At 55.9% G+C, this 16925-nt stretch overlaps 1 protein-coding gene across 5 annotated transcripts in view; it reads left to right on the plus strand.

Annotated features, from left to right (window-relative positions):
- Window positions 1-16925, plus strand: part of QTGAL (queuosine-tRNA galactosyltransferase) — an 86801-nt gene that overhangs the window by 29067 nt on the left and 40809 nt on the right. For all 5 annotated transcript variants that reach the window (XR_014140315.1, XM_081804169.1, XM_081804170.1 and 2 more), the window contains 2 exons: window positions 541-606; window positions 13163-13258. Coding sequence is in view for 4 of the 5 variants with exons in the window: in XM_081804169.1 (XP_081660295.1) it covers window positions 550-606; window positions 13163-13258 (153 nt within the window). In the remaining variant the exon portion in view is untranslated. The remainder of the gene's footprint in view (window positions 1-540; window positions 607-13162; window positions 13259-16925) is intronic.

Raw genomic sequence — 16925 nt, forward strand, 5'->3', positions numbered from 1 at the left:
CGCTCAACGACTGAGCCACCCAGGCACCGCCCCGCACCCCCGATGGTTTTCTTTTTTTTTTTCTTTTTTTCTTTTTTAAAGATTTTATTTATTTATTTGGCAGAGAGAGCAAGAGAGCACAAACAGGAGGAACAGTAGAGGGAGAGGGAGAAGCAGGCTTCCCGCGGAGCAGGGAGCCCGATGCGGGGCTCGATCCCAGGACCCTGGGATCATGACCTAAGTCAAAGGCAGAAGCTCAACGACTGAGCCACCCAGGCGCCCAAATCTTTATTTTTTTTAAAGATTTTATTTATTTGAGAGAGAGAATGAGCGAGTGAAAGGGAGAGAGAGCACAAGCAGGGGGAGCGGGAGAGGAAGAAGCAGGCTTCCCGCCGGGCAGGGAGCCCGATGCGGGGCTCGATCCCAGGACCCCGGGATCATGATGTGAGCCGACGGCAGATGCCCAACAACTGATGCCCAACCACCCAGGCACCCCTGTCTTTTTCTTTCTTGTTTGTGGGAGTTGCTTTATGTAAATTTAAACTGTGTTCTTTGCTTCAGGATGACGTGATGATGCCTCAGAGGGTGAGGCTACAACTGGAAGCTGCTGCCCGGCACCCGACAAGTGTGAGTCCTGCGTCTGTCCCCAGCATGTGTGTGTCCTGCGTCTGTCCCCAGCACGTGTGTGTCCTGTGTCTGTCCCCAGCACGTGAGTCCTGCGTCTGTCCCCAGCACGTGAGTCCTGCGTCTGTCCCCAGCACGTATGTGTCCTGCGTCTGTCCCCAGCATGTGTGTATCCTGCGTCTGTCCCAGTGCGTGCGAGTCCTGCATCTGTCCCCGGTGTATCCTGCGTCTGTCCAGCGCACGCGAGTCCTGCATCTGTCTCTGAGTTGCCGTCCCCTTTGAGGAAGCACCGTTGCTGCTGTTTGTGTTGAGGCTCTTCCATAGGGTAAGACTGCCCCATCAGAGCGTGATCAGTGACTGCTGTGTCTCTGGACACTCCCACTGCTCCTGAGAAGGAAAACGTGCCTTTTATTTGGGGCAGCACGCTTTGCTTTCAATGGGCACAGAGGTCTTCTTGGTTTAGTTTTATTTTCATCAGCATTTCAGAGGCTATGTGCCCGGGACATGGAAACCAGGCTGAGCACTCTCATGTGTTAGCAGATTAAAGGGTTATCTTATTACCTGGAAAACCTCAGACTGTAGCTCTCAACTTCGGAAGGGCTCCCCGGTTGGTCCGTCTCCCTGGGCACTCATCTCCCGACGAGGAGGCCCACGTGGACCCGGAGGGCGTTGTGGGCCCAGGGTCACTCACCCCTGGTGGCTGACCCCCAGAGCCTGGGTCTGACCCTGGCGCCCACTGCTCAGACATCTGCCTGAAGTTTTAGTGAAAATGTCTGAATTACTGTGATGATCACTGATTTTAGAAAGTGTGAAACAGAAAGGTCTGCAGGACTACGTTCAAACCACAGTGCCAACTATCCCAGTGGACGGCCCCCCTCTTCCCCGGCTCCAGGCTCTGCTTGCTCTTGCCGTGTGCCCTGTCCACACCCGCATGAAGCTTCTCCAGTGTCTTGTGCACACCAGCTCCCGGGGATCTGAATCTGGGCATCAGGTGGGGCCTGAGCTCAGCATTTCCACACGCTCTGGGTGCTGGAGGGCTCGGGCCATCCCCCAGACCGTCCCTGGGCTGTCCCCCAGACCGTCCCCCAGGCCATCCCCAGACCGTCCCCAGACTGCCCCCAGTCCGTCCCCAGGCCGTCCCTGGGCCATCCCCCAGGCTGTCCCCAGGCCATCCCCAGGCTGTCCCCAGACCGTCCCCGGGCCATCCCCCAGACCATCCCCCAGGCCATCCCCAGACCGTCCCCCGGGCCATCCCCAAGGCCATCCTCAGCCCGTCCCCAGATTGTCCCCAGACCATCCCCGGGCTGTCCCCCAGACTGTCCCCAAACTGTCCCCAGGCGGTCCCTGGGCCATCCCCAGACTGTCTCCAGGCCATTCCCCCAGGCCATCCCCAGACTGTCCCCAGGCTGTCCCCAGACCGTCCCCCAGGCCATCCCCAGACCTTCCCCCATGCCATCCCTGTACCGTCCCCAGGCCGTCCCCCCAGGCTGTCCCCAGACTGTCCCCAGACCGTCCCCGTGTTGTCCCCCAGGCCATCCTCAGGCCATCCCCAGACTGTCTCCAGGCCGTCCCCAGACCATCCCCAGACCGTCCCTGTACCATCCCCCAGGTCGTCTCCAGACCATCCCTGGACCATCCCCTGGGCCGTCCCCCAGGCCATCCCCAGACTGTCCCTAGACAGTCCCCGGGTGTGTGTAGAGCCCATTCCTGGGACAGGCGGGGTTTAGCAGGCCATCCTCGGGAAACCTGCATGGTGTGAGGTGCTCAAGGAGGGGAGGCTCAGAAGTGCACAACACGACAGAATTTCCAAGGAGCTTGAATGACTTGTTCACAGAGATGAATTCGTTCTCTTCCAATGGCCCTTTGTTTTGGAGCTTTGGATTTAGTGCACTGACTTTCTGCTGCTTTCTCCAGCTGCCCAGCCCCACACACGACGCTGTGACTCGGGGTCTTTGGCTGCTGGTCAGCCCTGTAAACACGTGCACACGCTCCCCCATGAGGGCTCTTGTCCTCAGGGATGTGAGGCGTGTTAGTGTTAAGTTAGATGCTGAAGGTTCCTAGTCCCTGAATTGCAACTACACTTGTGTTGCTTAAAGTTACACATTTTTAATGTAAGCATGTCCTTGAAATATGCCCGTAAAAAGATAAAAAATGGCCCCTCCGCTGCATCTTGAGAAGCTACTACACTGCTCTTTGGGCTGGAAGCTTCCGGAAGGTGGGACGTGTGGGAGGTTCAGAAGTGCCCAGTCGCACTCCATTGAGAAGTGGCCCCTCGGCTGAGGTCATGTCATGAGGGCCAGTGTGTGTCCTGGGGTCCTGACGGCAGGGGTCTGATGTCACCAGCTGCTGTAACCCTCAGGCGAGTGGGAAGCCAGCCCCCACAGCTTCCTCGTGAGCACTCTCTGCTAGAATGGGACCGGCCGCATCGTCCAGGAAGTCAGCTGGTCGTGGGCCTGAGTCATGGCTGCAAAACCTCTTCCCGGCAGCACATAGCCGAGTGTTTGAGGAACCGCAGACGCAGGCTCCCAAGTGGGCACAAAACTGACCGTGACAGACGGAAGGCAGCATGTGGCCAGTGCTGCCAAGGTCTGAGCCGGAGCCCAGAGCGTGAAGGAGGTGGGAGACAGTGCGGCGTCTGAGGGTGTGAACCCTGGGGGGCGCGAGGGGCGCCTTCATAGGAGCTGCGGGGCCTGCGCGCAGCTCTGTGTCGTTCACCAGATCCTGACAGGAGATGGGAGCGGCAAAGTTTAAGAACCACAGATATGGGGGCGCCTGGGTGGCTCAGTCATTAAGCGTCTGCCTTCAGCTCAGGTCATGATCCCAGAGTCCTGGGATCGAGCCCCGCATCGGGCTCCCTGCTCGGCGGGAAGCCTGCTTCTCGCTCTCCTACTCCCCCTGCTTGTGTTCCTGCTCTCGCTATCTCTCTCTCTGTCAAATAAATAAATAAAATCTTAAAAAAAAAAGATTCCCTCTCTCCCACTGCCCCTATCCACTCTCTCTCTTCAAAAAAAAAAAAAGGGAAGGGGCGCCTGGGTGGCTCAGTCAGTTAAGCGGCTGCCTTCAGCTCAGGTCCGGGATCGAGCCCCGCGTCGGGCTCCCTGCTCGGTGGGAAGCCTGTTCTCCCTCTTCCACTCCCCCTGCTTGTGTTCCCTCTCTCGCTGTGTCTCTCTCTATCAAATAAATAAATAAAATCTTAAAAAAAAAAAAAAGAACCACAGATATGTGCAAATACGTGTATCCCTAGCCCTCGGCCCCCACAGAGTCCAGGAGATGCCCGTTAGACGTCCACAGTCATAGACTGTGGAATCTCTGGCGCTTTCTGGTTGGAAGTGAAAAGATGTCAGAAGATGCTGTGACATCCAGTGTCGGCAGGTCAGCAGCTCCTCCTGGGAGCCGTGGGGCGGGTCGTCCAGCCCTGGGCCCTGTCCCCCCAGCAGGGCCCCCGGTGCCCTGCAGGGATCCCCACCCTCCCTCCAGGGAGGCTGATGGGAGCTCTCAGCCACATGGCAGGAGAGATCAGATGCACAAACAGTGTCGTTGGTCCCGTTTCCCTGTTGGGAAGAGGAAAAAGAATGGAAAGAAGTGTGTCTGGGTGGGCTTCTGTTCACAGTTTCCGTCTGTAAGGAAGATGGAGAGACTGGGGTTTCCAGAAGCTTCTTTCACTGGCTCTGGCAGCTGTGATGGCAAGATCTGAAACGAGCACCCCAGTTTTCCCCAGGATGAGACCTCACTCCCCACGAGGACTGTACCAGCTTTCCTTGTGGTCCACTTGGCACGGAGCACGTGACCCGCGAAGCTGCAGCCGGTGCTCGTGCCCTGTGGGCAGACAGCGCAGCCTCAGACGCTGCACCTTTCAGACAGTGATGCTCGTACAGCGGGCGTTTAAAATAGGCTGTGCACGGAAACTTCTGAAGAGTTGGTCACCAACGTTGACGGTTTAGAGAGTGAGAGACGTTCAGATATGTTGTGTTCCATACTGGAAAAAAAACACAATTTACTTCTTCAATGGAATTGTTTGGGGTGGTTCTTTGTGCGTAGGCGCAAATGGACCACCAAGTCTAGGGATGCATAAGGAATTTGGGAAAAGGCATACTGTGTCCTTTCGTCTTAATCTGAATTGAAGCAACGTTGATTTGCAGTTTTATAAGTTTTATAAAGTTCTAGGTTAGAGTTTTTCTTGCTAACCTTATAATTCAATTCACTTGATGTTCCGTTCCCACACTCAGAAGCTGCCTGCTCGTGCTGCATTTTTGTCCCAGCCTCGCAGAGAGACTGGGTGACCCGTGTGGTTGCTCCTGCATTAAGCATAGACTAGGGATGTCACAAGTCTTGTGGACCCAGAGCAAAATCAGCAGGGTTGTTGCTGCGGGGCTGGGTTGTTTTCCTTTCTTTTCTTTTTTTAAATCATGACCTACAGAAATCTTAATTTGCAGTTGCTGGTTGGTTGTCAATTATGTTGTGGGTTGTTTGGAAAGAATGAAATGAATGCTAAATGTATGCTTGTCGTTGGTCATGATTTTTTAAGGCCATTTACAAGGAAACCCTATAATTATGAAGGAAGGGCCCTTGGTGACACTTCTTATACCGGGCCATTGCCTGTTTACTGCAGAACTTTTGGGGTGTCTGATGTTGGGTGCCACGAGGCAGCTCCCAGCATAACACCCATCCAGCCACTGACTGGACATTGCCGAGTGGAGGTCAGCTCTGGGACAGGCATTGGGGTGAGTTAGGGCCCGACTGTCTCTGGCCTGGGCCTTCCCTGTGGGGGTCTCCTGCGCAGAGGGGGAGAGCTGTGAGTGCGTGGTTTCAGGAAGGCAGGAAGAAGGTGGGGGTGCCCCGCGGGAGAAGCGGGAGCACCTTGCAGAGGTGTGTGTATCCTACAGCTTTTCCAGCCTGGTTGACGGCCCCTCCACTGTGGCCTCGGACATCGGACCCTTGCAGGCTGACGGTGGGACTTCCTACATCCCTGATGCCACCGAGTGAGTCCCCAGGGGGCTCAGGAGGGTTCAGCAGTGACCTGGCCTTGCTCTGTGTCAGCAACAAGTTCGTGAACATCCTGCCTGGTGGGCACCGAGTTGTGGGGAGCTGGGCGGGGCTGGCAGGCACCTCCTCTCCCAGGTGAGGGGGCCAAGAGGGCCGTCGCCTCCCTGTCCTTCCAACACGTGCACCCTGCGCTCAGTGCACCTTAGAAGAGGGGCTGCTGCTGGCTCCATTCCCACAGGAGCCCACAGTAACAGTTCACTGAGCGACACACCGTCTCAGCAGGGCTGACTCAGCCTGTGTCCTGGGAGCGATATGCGTACCTGAAGAGCAAGCACGGTCACTTCGAAGGGGACAGGGAGGAGTTTGCCCTGACACATGGGTTGAGAGACGGTGGACCCACTGTTGGCATCTGTGTGGCTCATTCAAAGCACGTGGTGGGCGGCATCCTTGCTTCTCGGTTGGCTCCTCAGGAGCAGGTGGCCCCTGGATGCCCAGTGTTGGCTGAGAGCAGGGTTTGCTGGCCCCACGGTCCACCCTCTGCCTCACGGTGCAGGGGACTGTCTGGGGACCCCTGGTCTGTAGGGCCTGGGTGGTGCTGCAAATGTGTGTGAGGGCCTCAGCATCTGCAGCTGGCCCTGGACGATTGTTGCTGGCCAGGGACGGGCCTTCAGACTGATGTGGTGTTTGGGGCTTCAGCAGAAGGTGACGGGAGGCCACAAGAACCCACTGACAGCTGAGCGGGAAGCCCGGGAGGTGAGGGAGCAGAGACGGCTGAGAGGTGGAGGCAGCTCACCTCCCACAGTTGGGGGGCTTCACCGGTCACACAAAGACCACACAGAATCACACAACAGAGCATGCGTTCCTCCACACACGCTGCATGTTTGTGTGACCGTCGCACGTACGTCTTGTTAGTGTGGCCTCTCTGCACACCCCCGGCCGCAGCCGTTGGTTAGTGTTGCTGAGGAATCGGCACGTGTGTGTCTGGCTCAGCGGGCCCCCAGCCAGGGCCCTGCGTGTGCGTGGGCCTCGCGGGTTTTAAGTGTGTCCGACTTGCCCAGTTTCCTAGTTGTGAGTGTTGGCAGGTAATTAGAAGTTGATCTACAAGTAAATTTGGTATTTTTGTTAACAGTCCAGAGGGCTTTTATTTTTTCACACCTGTCGTGCGGTGAGTTCACAGGATTAGGGTTAGAATTGGGGAGTATAAAAGAAGGAAAACGGCTAACCAAACAAACTATTAAAGCATTGTTTCCATTCCCGAAAGTACCCACTTCAAGGACTGGATCCATCAAAGAAATGGGAGTTCTTAGTGAAATGTGGCTTTGTGGTATAGCACGGGGCTAGCCCACCGACGAGACCGGTTCCTCCCTTCCTGCTTCCCTTGTTTCTGGGGCCTCGTGGGAGCGCCCGGAGCCTGAGGATGCTGCTCCCGCCGCCGTGCTCCCGCATCTTCGCGCTAAGGGTTCCCCTTCAGCCTGAGGCTAGTGAAGAGTGGGGATGCCACTCCTCGAGGGGCTCTAGTGTGCACCGCGGGGGCGGGTGCTGACCCGGCACGGCCCTCCCCACGGCCCCCCGGGCCGGCGGACCCCCCATGAGGTGCGCGGCGGCGGGTGCCCCCGCCTGTCACTCTCTGTGTCCTGTTCTACTGACCCTGACCCTTCTGCATTTTGTGTGTGTCCGTCTCCCGCTTCCCGCCACCTTTCATGTTTCTCGTTGTGCGGTTCCATGTGATCTCCCCTGCGGTTTGCTAGCCCTCCCTGTTCTGCTACGTTCTCTGGCTGGCCCGGGGTGTGACTGCAGACGCTGCTCCCACTCCCCCACCCCGGGCACGCTGCGTCTGCTCGTGCCGTCATCTTCCGCAAAGTCTGCCCCTCAGAGAGAGGCTGCGTGCGCCGTGACATCTGCCTTCACGCAGCTCTCCCCCTCGGCTGCCGCTCACCACTCATGGCTGAGCCTGACAGGTTTCTGTCTCCCAACCACCTGCAGCCGGGCCGCGGCCTCCTGTGACCCAGGCGGCTCCAGCAGCATCTGGGTATCGGGCGCAGGAGGCACCTCCGGGGGCTTTGCCTCGGTTTGTCCTTACCTCTTCCTGACCACCCAGCTCCTAGCCACGGGCTTGGAAAGGTGACTTCTAGAGATCCGCCACTTCAGTGGTTTTCCTTGTGATTCTCAGTTTTCAGAATGGTCAGGCGTCTCGCCTACTAGCAGTGTCCATGTGGTCACCACACCCAGACCCGGGCAGGCCCCGTGCGGGCTGCAGGGAAGCCGTGTGGCTCCGGGCATGGGGGCCGGTGTGGCGGGGAGGGGCCGCACAGGCCGTGAGTCTGCGCCCTGTCCCTTTGAGCAGCGCACGCCTTCTCTTCTCACACTTCTCAAAGTTTCCACCCTTTTTCAGTTTGCTCAGTTGCCAGGTTGAGGGGCCTGGCCCACATGGGCGCTCGGACCCCCGGCAGGTTCTGCGTTTCCCCCCCTCTAGGTATGGCACCTGCAGGGGTGGGTGTGACAGACGTCCAGGGATTTAAAGCGAGCACGGGTCATCACAGGTTCTTTGGGGCTACCGTTACCCCTGCCGAGGGCAGGGCCGCGGACGGGACAGGCAGAGGGAGGTCCCTCCCAGTGGCATTGCGGCCGGGGCTGTGGTGCTCGGGGCCAGTGGCAGTCTCTGGCCCCGTGCGGGGACACTGCAGTTTGTCAGTGACTGAGAGTCTGGTTAAATTGAACTAGATCTGCACTCTTGTGTGTTTTTGTTGTCACTGACAGGAGTGATTATGAGCTTGTTGCTCTCAGATTCACCCTCCTGTGCACAGAGGCCGGAATCAGGGTGGAGCGCATGCCCACCGTGCTCCCCAGCCACCCACGGGATTAGTGCTTCAGGCCCTGCAGGGGGAGATCACGTGGGAAGAGCTGAGAGTAAGCCCAGGCATCCCTGGCTTTACCTCTGAAGGGTGGGAGACACCAGCCTTTGGACCAGATTCCTCCCCAGGGCAGCGCCGGGAGGGCTGAAGTGGATGAGCTGTGGGCAGGCCCTGTGGCTACTGAAGGCGTGGCCACTACGTGTGGGCTCTGCTGGGGGATGCCCATCTCACCTCCGCTGCTTTCATTTCCAGGCTCCCCTATAGGCTGGTGCACACATGCATACAGTCCTGCATTCCTGCACCAGGAATCCTGCAGATCACACGTGTGCATGCACGCAGATCACACGCACACACACACCCCAAGTGCAGCTGGCCTGCAGGATGGAAGCTCTTGTTTCTCCCACGTCTCACCCTCCGACTAGAGTTTGCCTTGATGACTGGTGTTTGCATGGAGCTTTACAGTTTGTACGTGGCCCCGTTTCTTCCTCAGTTCTCCTGGTGGCCTTGGGAATACAACGGTGACTCTCCCTCCTGACCAACTATGTTCTGTGAACTTCATACTGTGATCAGGCTTTTCCGGGACGTTTAATCAGTGAGAAAGGAATATGGTGGTAAAAACTGATCAGCTAGCGAATTACTTTTTTATTAATAGGAAGTAGAAAACATTATGTCTTATATGTGATGAATAAGAGGAAAACTGATGTCGCCATTAAATATTTTGTGACCACAGGCGGCCATCCCCAGGCTGGGCCTGCTTCTGTCTCCCCTGACGTGTGTCTGTCCACCGTGCCGTGTGCCTAACAGAGGCCACGTGCCTCCACGCAGAAGAGGAATGAGCCTTTCCGCCTCTCGCGTGTACGCCCTGAGCTGTCTTGCAGAGGTCTGGGCACCAGTGCTGGAGAAGCAAGGATGGGCCGAGCCAGGAGGCAGAGCACGGGCAGGGCCGGTACCAACGGGCAGCCTGGCGACTCCATGGCGTCTCTGGGGGCCTCCCAGAGCCAGCTGTGTGACCCGGGAAAGGTCCTCACCCGGGCCCTCTCTGGGAGGGGGGTGGACGGCACGAATCCCCCCCACCCCAGGTCCACTTCAGTGTGTCCCCGAACACGTGAGACCAGGAACATGAGATCGCCTAACGAACATGACCCCCTCTAACAGGGTGGCCGCATAGCCTGTCGTCCACATGGGGGCCCTCGGCGGGTCCGAGACAGCAGTCCTGGGCCGAGTAGTGCTGCCTACGCTCCTGGACACTGGTGGTCTGGGACTGAAGCAGGGCATCAGGGGTCTGTCACCACAGGGCCACACAGCTATGATGCAGTGTCGCCTTCCTGTGGCCGTCAGTCACTGCGGCTGGGGACGAAGCGTCCAGACCCAGGGGTGTGAAAGCCAGCCGTTTATCACATGCACAGATCCCACGGGTCGGGACCGCAGGAAGGGCTCCGCTCTTGCCGGGCCTCCGCTGGGTGGGGGGCTGGGGCGCCTGGGGGCTTCATGGCTTCCTCACCGCCTGGCAGCCACTTCCAAAAACAGGGTCCCAAGAGAATGGGCTGGCGGCCATGTCCCCTTTATGACCTTGTCTCGGGACCCCCGGATTCAGGGGGAGGGGACGCAGGCCAGACCAGCTGTAGGCAGAGCAGGCGGGTGACCACTGTGAGGGTCATCCCACCTCCCAGACCTCCCTCTGCCTCCAGTAACCTTCTTTCCTACTTTCTGACCTTTTCTTCCAGCCAAACTGGCAGGTCTCAGAGGCTCCCATATAGATTCAGAGTTTCCAGACTGTAGGGACCGCCTTCCAGGATCTCGAGCTTTCTGCTAACTGTTGGCAGTACGTGCTTTCAGAGAACTAGCTAACACCTGCCGAGAGTCTTGCTCTAGGGGCTTCTCCCCGGCATCTGGGGGGAGTCCGTGCGTCCTGCAGCACATGCCCTTCGCTTCCTTCAGCCTGTGCTTGCTGAGTGCCGACTGCATCCAGGGTGCCAGGCCCATGTCAGCAGCCTGTGACCCAGAGCACATGTAGGGTGAAACACTGAGTGTGCGTCCTGTGCCGTCACCAGAGAGGACGGGGTGTGTGGTCTGCACCGGGCCCCTTCAGGAGGAAACGGTGCCTCGTGGTTTCTGCCCCGTGGGCCAGGCCACTTTCTTTTCAAAAAGCGTTGAGGCGCACACAGACACCCTCTTCTTCATCTGTAGACCGGTACCCCCACAATCGGCAGTCGAAGGCACAAAGCAGGGGCTGCCCCAGAAGTTCCCGCGTCACGCCATCTCCCACCTGCCCTGTTTCTCCTTGCGAGACCCCCCACGCCACAGGGCTCTAATTTCATCAGAAGCCAGCAAGCCTGGACGGGAGGGATGGGGGCTGGGGGGGGCAGCCTCCCTGGGTACTCACCGTGAGAGCAGCATGAACAGCTCAGATCTGGGCCTGGGGGGGCAGGGGCACCCTGGCGGGGGTCCTGGGTGGAGGCGGGCGGGCTGCCCTGGGCGGGGGTCCCAGGTGGAGGTGCGGTGTGCCCTGGGTGGGGGTCCTAATACTCCCTGTGGGAGCCGCATGAGCCCCCCCTCGATGAGACAGGCAGGGCAGCAGGCGTCTTGCCCCCAGTGGCGGCTCAGGGCGTGGCAGGCGGGAGGGGGGGCGATGGCGAGGGTGCAGTTCAGCCCCTTGGTCCACCTGTGAGTGCACCTCCCAGCTCTTGGTCGTTTTCCTGTTTTCTCTCAGAATCTTTTCTGTTCAGCAAATGCCAGTTTGACAAGACCGGAAGATAAGGACAGCAGACACCCCCAACAGTGTGTCCCGGGCGGGTGGGCACAGGGAGGCCTTACCCCGGGCAGGGCGCTAACCCAGCGGCTGCTGTCATCCACAGGCTCCCAGGGGGAACCCAGCAGTGAGTCACATAGCCAAGTGTGCCTTTATCCCAGTCAGAAAACGGGACATTTCACCAGGGAGGACGGACGGGGGCAGATAAGCCCATGGAAAGAGGGTCGGCACCACGAGCCATCAGGGAACCCAAGTTAGACCCGTGATGCGGCGTCTGCGCAGGCCTGAAAACATGCCCATGTCAGGTGCTGGTGAGGCTGCAGAAAAACCAGGTCACTCACTCGGCCGGTGGTAGTTTGAGTGGGTGTAGCCACTCTAGAAAACAGGTGGGCAGCTCCTAGAAGAGTAAACGTGAAACCACCGTACGACCCAGGGGCCGCACTCCTGGACAGTTGCCCCAGAGAGATGGGGACACATTCACACAAAAACTGCGTGAATGTTCACTGTGGAGCGCTAAGCGGTGTGCTGCAGGGTCTGTGCTGGGCAGTATTTTTCAGCCCAACAAGGAAAACGTGTCGTACGCACAACAGCCTGGACAAGTCTTGGGCAATTGGAGAATGGAGAAGCGGCCAGTTGCAGAGGGCTACAGCCTGTCTGTTGACACAGCGTTCTCGAAACGGTTGCTGCTCAAGGAGGGCTGGGTGTGGCCGCAAAGGCGCCATGAGGGTTCCTTAGCTGGGGGTGACTTGCATTGGTTTTTCAAGATGTTACCGTTGGAGGAACCGTGTAAAAGATACACGGGATCGCTGTGTGTTATTTCTACTACATGTGAATCTACTGTTTTCTCAAAAAAAAAAGTTTAATTAAAAGAACCCAACAACAAAAAAATACAAGCAAGCAAAATCTTTCTTGGCTCTTCATTAATATTCCTGCATTAATACAAATTAATCACTATGCATAAGTGCTATAGAGAGCAAGATTTAAGAAATTCAAGGATCATGGTGGAACTTCTGATAATTTATTTTTATGTGCTTATTTATTTATTTATTTTAGAGAGAGGACATGGGTGGGGGGGCAGAAGGAGAGGGAGAGAGACCACACATCCTACTTCAGCACCCCTGGCCCCCAGCAGCCTTGGCCACACCTCCAACACAGCTCAAGATCTAGGGACAGCACCTGCACTTCGGTTCAAGTGTCTGTGTGCAGGATGTTTGGGATGTCTGAGACTGCTCAGCGGTGAAGGGTCCCGTCCTACAGAGTCTGAGTGAGGTGTGGAAAGAGGCTGGTCCCCACTGCATGTATCTGGGCCTGTCGCCCACCCACCCCAGGTGAGGCTCACAGAGTTCCTGTAAGGGCCCGGGCATGGCTAACAGCCGACCCTGCACTGCGCACTGTCTACCTCAGAGTGGTTAGTAAGATCTATGTCACCGAATCAGTCTCCTTATTAAGAAATTATCGGGGCACCTGGGTGGCGCTTGGTAAGCCTCCAACTCTTGGTTGTGGCTCAGGTCGTGACTTCAGGGTCATGAGATCAAGCCCCACATTGGGCTCTGCGCTCAGCAGGGAGCCTGCTTGAGATTCTCTCTCCCTCTCCCTCTGCGAGTTGCGGTTCAGGAAGAGCGCTACTGAGGTAGTTGGGTGTTTGACCTTGTGAACAGATCACTGTAATTTGAATGCATTAAGGGGAAACATTATCTGCGACCACTCTAACCCAGGGTGATTTCACGGGTGCTGCTGGGACTGGCAGGTGAGGACCGTCCAGCGTGGGGTCCACCCAGAACCCTGCACTGTGTGGGTACCCTCCCTCTTCCTCTTTCCTCCTGGAAGTTTCCCCCAGCCTGATCGGATGCAGGTCTCTGTTAGTTCCCTGCTGGATGTGCCAGCTTACAGCAGGTGAGATGTATGTGCACTGGTGTGTGCGTGTGTGAGCTCACAGGGACTTTCTTTTGTTAAGTTCTCTTTTGTTGTTTCACAGATTATAGGTTGCCAAGTAAGGAGAGAGCCCCCCGACTCCACTGAGCGATACACACGGTGGATCAACCAGCTAGCGGCGGACCAGCTTCTTACTCAGGTACCCCTGCCCCGGTCTGGGAGCCCACCCAGGACGTCCTGAGAGCAGTTAGTCCCTGTGTTTGCCCGCCTGCTGGGTCTGGCCTGGGAAGGAGCCAGAACCAGCAGGCAGGTGCAGAAGGCCTGGCTGGAGGCTGGGGAGGGACAGAGGTGTCCAGGAAAGGCCCAAGTTCCTGGCAGGACTGGGGGCCATCCCCAAGGCAGGCTGCCTTGGAGCAGGCAGTGTGAGGGAGGAAGCTGAGATGCGCCTTCTGGGTGGGGCTGGCCCAGAAACCACCTGTGAGGCTGGTGTGACCCGGAGCGGAAGCGGGACTAGGTGTTCTGGTCCCAGCTTCAGGTTTGCCAGGGGCTGGAGTCCCTGGAGTTTGCTTCTGTAATTGAGCCGGCTTCCCTGGCTTTTAAACTCTACACACACACACACATACACTCTATTCACATACACACAGACACACAAACTCTATTCCCTCACACACACACACACACACAAACTCTGTTCCCATCCACACACCAACTATTCCCTCTCACACACACACACATAAACTATTCACACACACACAATTCCCTCTCCCACACAAACTCTATTCCCTCACACACACACACAAACTCTTTTCCCATCCACACAAACACACACACTTTATTCCCTCACACCCACACACACAAACCCTGTTCCCTCACACACACACACACATACACAAACTGTATTCTCTCACACATAAACACACACACACACACACACAGAAAGTGCTTCTGCATTTGCACTTACTTATCACATTTTGAGAAGATGAAGATTCCGTGAATGGCCTTTTATAGATACCGGTGGTTAAAGGCACGGAGAAGCTGATTTGTTTTCCAACTCCTCCTAAAGCTGAATAGGCAGGAGAACAGCCAGCGTGTGGGCCCTGCATAGCCTGCACACTCCCCTGGGACGTGGAGCCTTGAGGTGGGAGCGCACGGACGTGTGCGGGGTCAGGGGCAGGTGGTGCCGCTCCTTCCTGCCCCTGCCGGGCAGTGGCCAGCAGAATCACACCGGGTCCCCGCTCTCTCTGGCGGCTCCCCAGCTAGAGCAGAGAATGTCTGGGTCTGGTCGTGAGCATCATTACACGCGTGGAGAAGCACACAGTCTGTGGGCCTTGCTGCCATGCTTCTCCTGGTCCTTCCCTCCGTAGGGGGAGCTGGCCTGTGTGGTTCACGATTCTGGGATGTGCTGCTTTTTTACAGACACTTTGTCAGGACACGCACTTGTGTTTGCTTTTTATGTTTTTCTTAACGAAGATCACAGCTGATTCAGTGAAGAGCTAGTAAGAGCTTTCATGTTCCTAACTGGGGAATTAAAATTTCATAATCAGTGTGAAAGCTTCTGGCCTCCAGTGGGCCCCGAGGTCCCCCTGATTTGGGGCACCCAGAGGCTCCTTGGACAGGGCCAGGCTCAGCCCGGCACCAGCGAGGGTTTGGAAACACTCAGCTCTGTGAATATTGGAGCACTGGCAGCTGTGTGGAGTCGGACTTCTGCCTGCGTGTTTGGTTCTCTGGTAGAATGTGAGTCATGCAGGGACTATGTAACCAAACACTGAGGGTGTAATTTAAATGCAGTGGGCACTTTTAGAGCCAGAAATTCGAGTTCTGAGTCGAGAGCTAACAAGACTTAACTATTAAGTATCATAGAAATAATTAAGGCAGGGTCCTCTTAAATAGTGTTTTTCTTTATCAAGTTAGGAGAAATTAAAGTCTGAAGTTTTTTCAAAATAAACTGAAAGAAGCTGGTGTTATTTAATCCACGTGTCAGCTGCCACAGGGGCAGAAACCATCACCGCCATGTTAATAAGGTGAACAGACCACCAAGTGAGGTCTGTGTTCATCCTCTAAGCTGATCTCATTTGTGAGGTGGGGAGCAGCACAATTTGATATTTGGTGCCCACTTTATGCCTTCAGTGAGGCACTGTTCCCTAGGGACCTGCATCTCCTGCATCAGGGAGACCAAAGAGGGGGCAAGGCCGGGCCCTCCCTGCCCCCCGCCCCAGGGTTCTGGCAGCGAGGGCTGGAGGGGAGCAGAGGCGGCTGGCCCCTCAGGTCGAGGGCTCAGGCCACACTGCAGATCAGCCGCAGGCCTGGTGAGAAGTCCTGGTGTCATGATCCTGCCGGGGCCCCCTCCTGATCCACATTACAGTGGGTGCCCAGGGCTGGTCACACCCCAGAGGCCAGTGGCCTCCATCAGCTGCATTACCTCGGTTTTGTTCATAGAGTTCAGGGGTTTAAGCACAAAATCCAGACTCATTCTTTGACCACTCATTTGAAGATATTTGGCAACACAAAGTAAGGGTCACCTTTGGCCGATTTAGAAGACGGTGTGTGGGGGCTCTGGGTGACAATGCTGCTCTCCTGTCTGTGGGTGGACAGTCGGTCTTCTCCTGGTTACCTGCTTTTCCTTTTGCATGTGAGCAGCATCGGCAGCAAGACTGTCAGAACTCACCTGCTGTGTAAAAAGACTAAGTTTCACACTCACCTACCTCAGCGTGTCTTTCCCTTGAAAGTTTGTCCTTCATAGCAATGATTTTATCCAATTCTAACCAGCACTCGTGACGCTTAAAAACTTACATAATTTGAAACAGACTAGCTTGTACTGTTTTTCTTCATCTTCTCATTTAAAGGGAGCATCATAAAGCCTGTCTGTAGTACAGATCCACATAAACTGACAATTTTCAGCGTGGTAGAGAAGTGGTTCCTTAGCACATTTCTCTAAAACATACTATGGAGAGAGGAAACTTTTTATTAATGTCTGTTTCTCTATTAAACCCAGAAGCCACAGATCTTGGATTTAACATCAAAGTTTATTCTTGTTGCTATGTGGGTGTTAAAATGTCAGAATACTGGAACATTTGTTATCTGTCTAAAGATAGTCTTCCAACAAATTAGAAATAAGGATAATAAACCACAGGAATCTGGAAATGAGTCATACAAACTCTGCTCTTCTTCTCTGAGAAGAATTCGTATCACTTCCTGGTAAGATACCACTAATGAGGTCTGAATTTCATTAAATGCTTCATTCTCTTTTAACTCCAAGGCTTTTCCTTTCTGAATAAAAACTAAGCTCATTTTAAGTCTATAATCCATACTTTTGTTTTTTTGAGAACCAAAAGCATCTAAAAGGATCCGTCTGTAAGCGTATGTTCCTCCTGCGCCTTTCTCGAGGGCAGACTCTGCTCAGGACCAAGTGGCCAGAGCCCGTGGGCTTTGTTTCTGGGTGTATGTTCCCACAGGCACTGAAAGGCACTACACAGAATTTATTTTTGCGAAGTGCACTTTCCGTTGGTGGCAAAACAAGGGGAGAGACAAAAGCAAACCCCCAGGTCCCCAGAACAGCAGCATGGGCCCCCAAGCCTCTCCTGAGAACCCCTTCTTTTTGACCAAGTTCTAAGAAACTGGATTATGTGATTTTTCAGTTGGTGATATATCAGAACCAGGAGACAAAATCAAAAGGGAATCAGAGTGAGAGCCAGGAGCTTCTGGGACTTCCTCACTGCAGCAGCACCTCCCCCGTGTGCCACCCCTACCCCCTTACCTGTGTGTGCGCCTCTCCTGTGTGCGCGCCCCCTTACCTGTGTGCGCACCTCCCCCATGCGCGCTGCCCCCTTACCTAAGTGCACCTCCCCCGTGTGCGCACTGCCCCCTTA

The sequence above is a fragment of the Leptonychotes weddellii genome, chromosome 15 (genome assembly GCF_054177405.1).
Source record: "Leptonychotes weddellii isolate Sample4059 chromosome 15, ASM5417740v2, whole genome shotgun sequence".
In the NCBI taxonomy this organism is placed as follows: domain Eukaryota; kingdom Metazoa; phylum Chordata; class Mammalia; order Carnivora; family Phocidae; genus Leptonychotes; species Leptonychotes weddellii.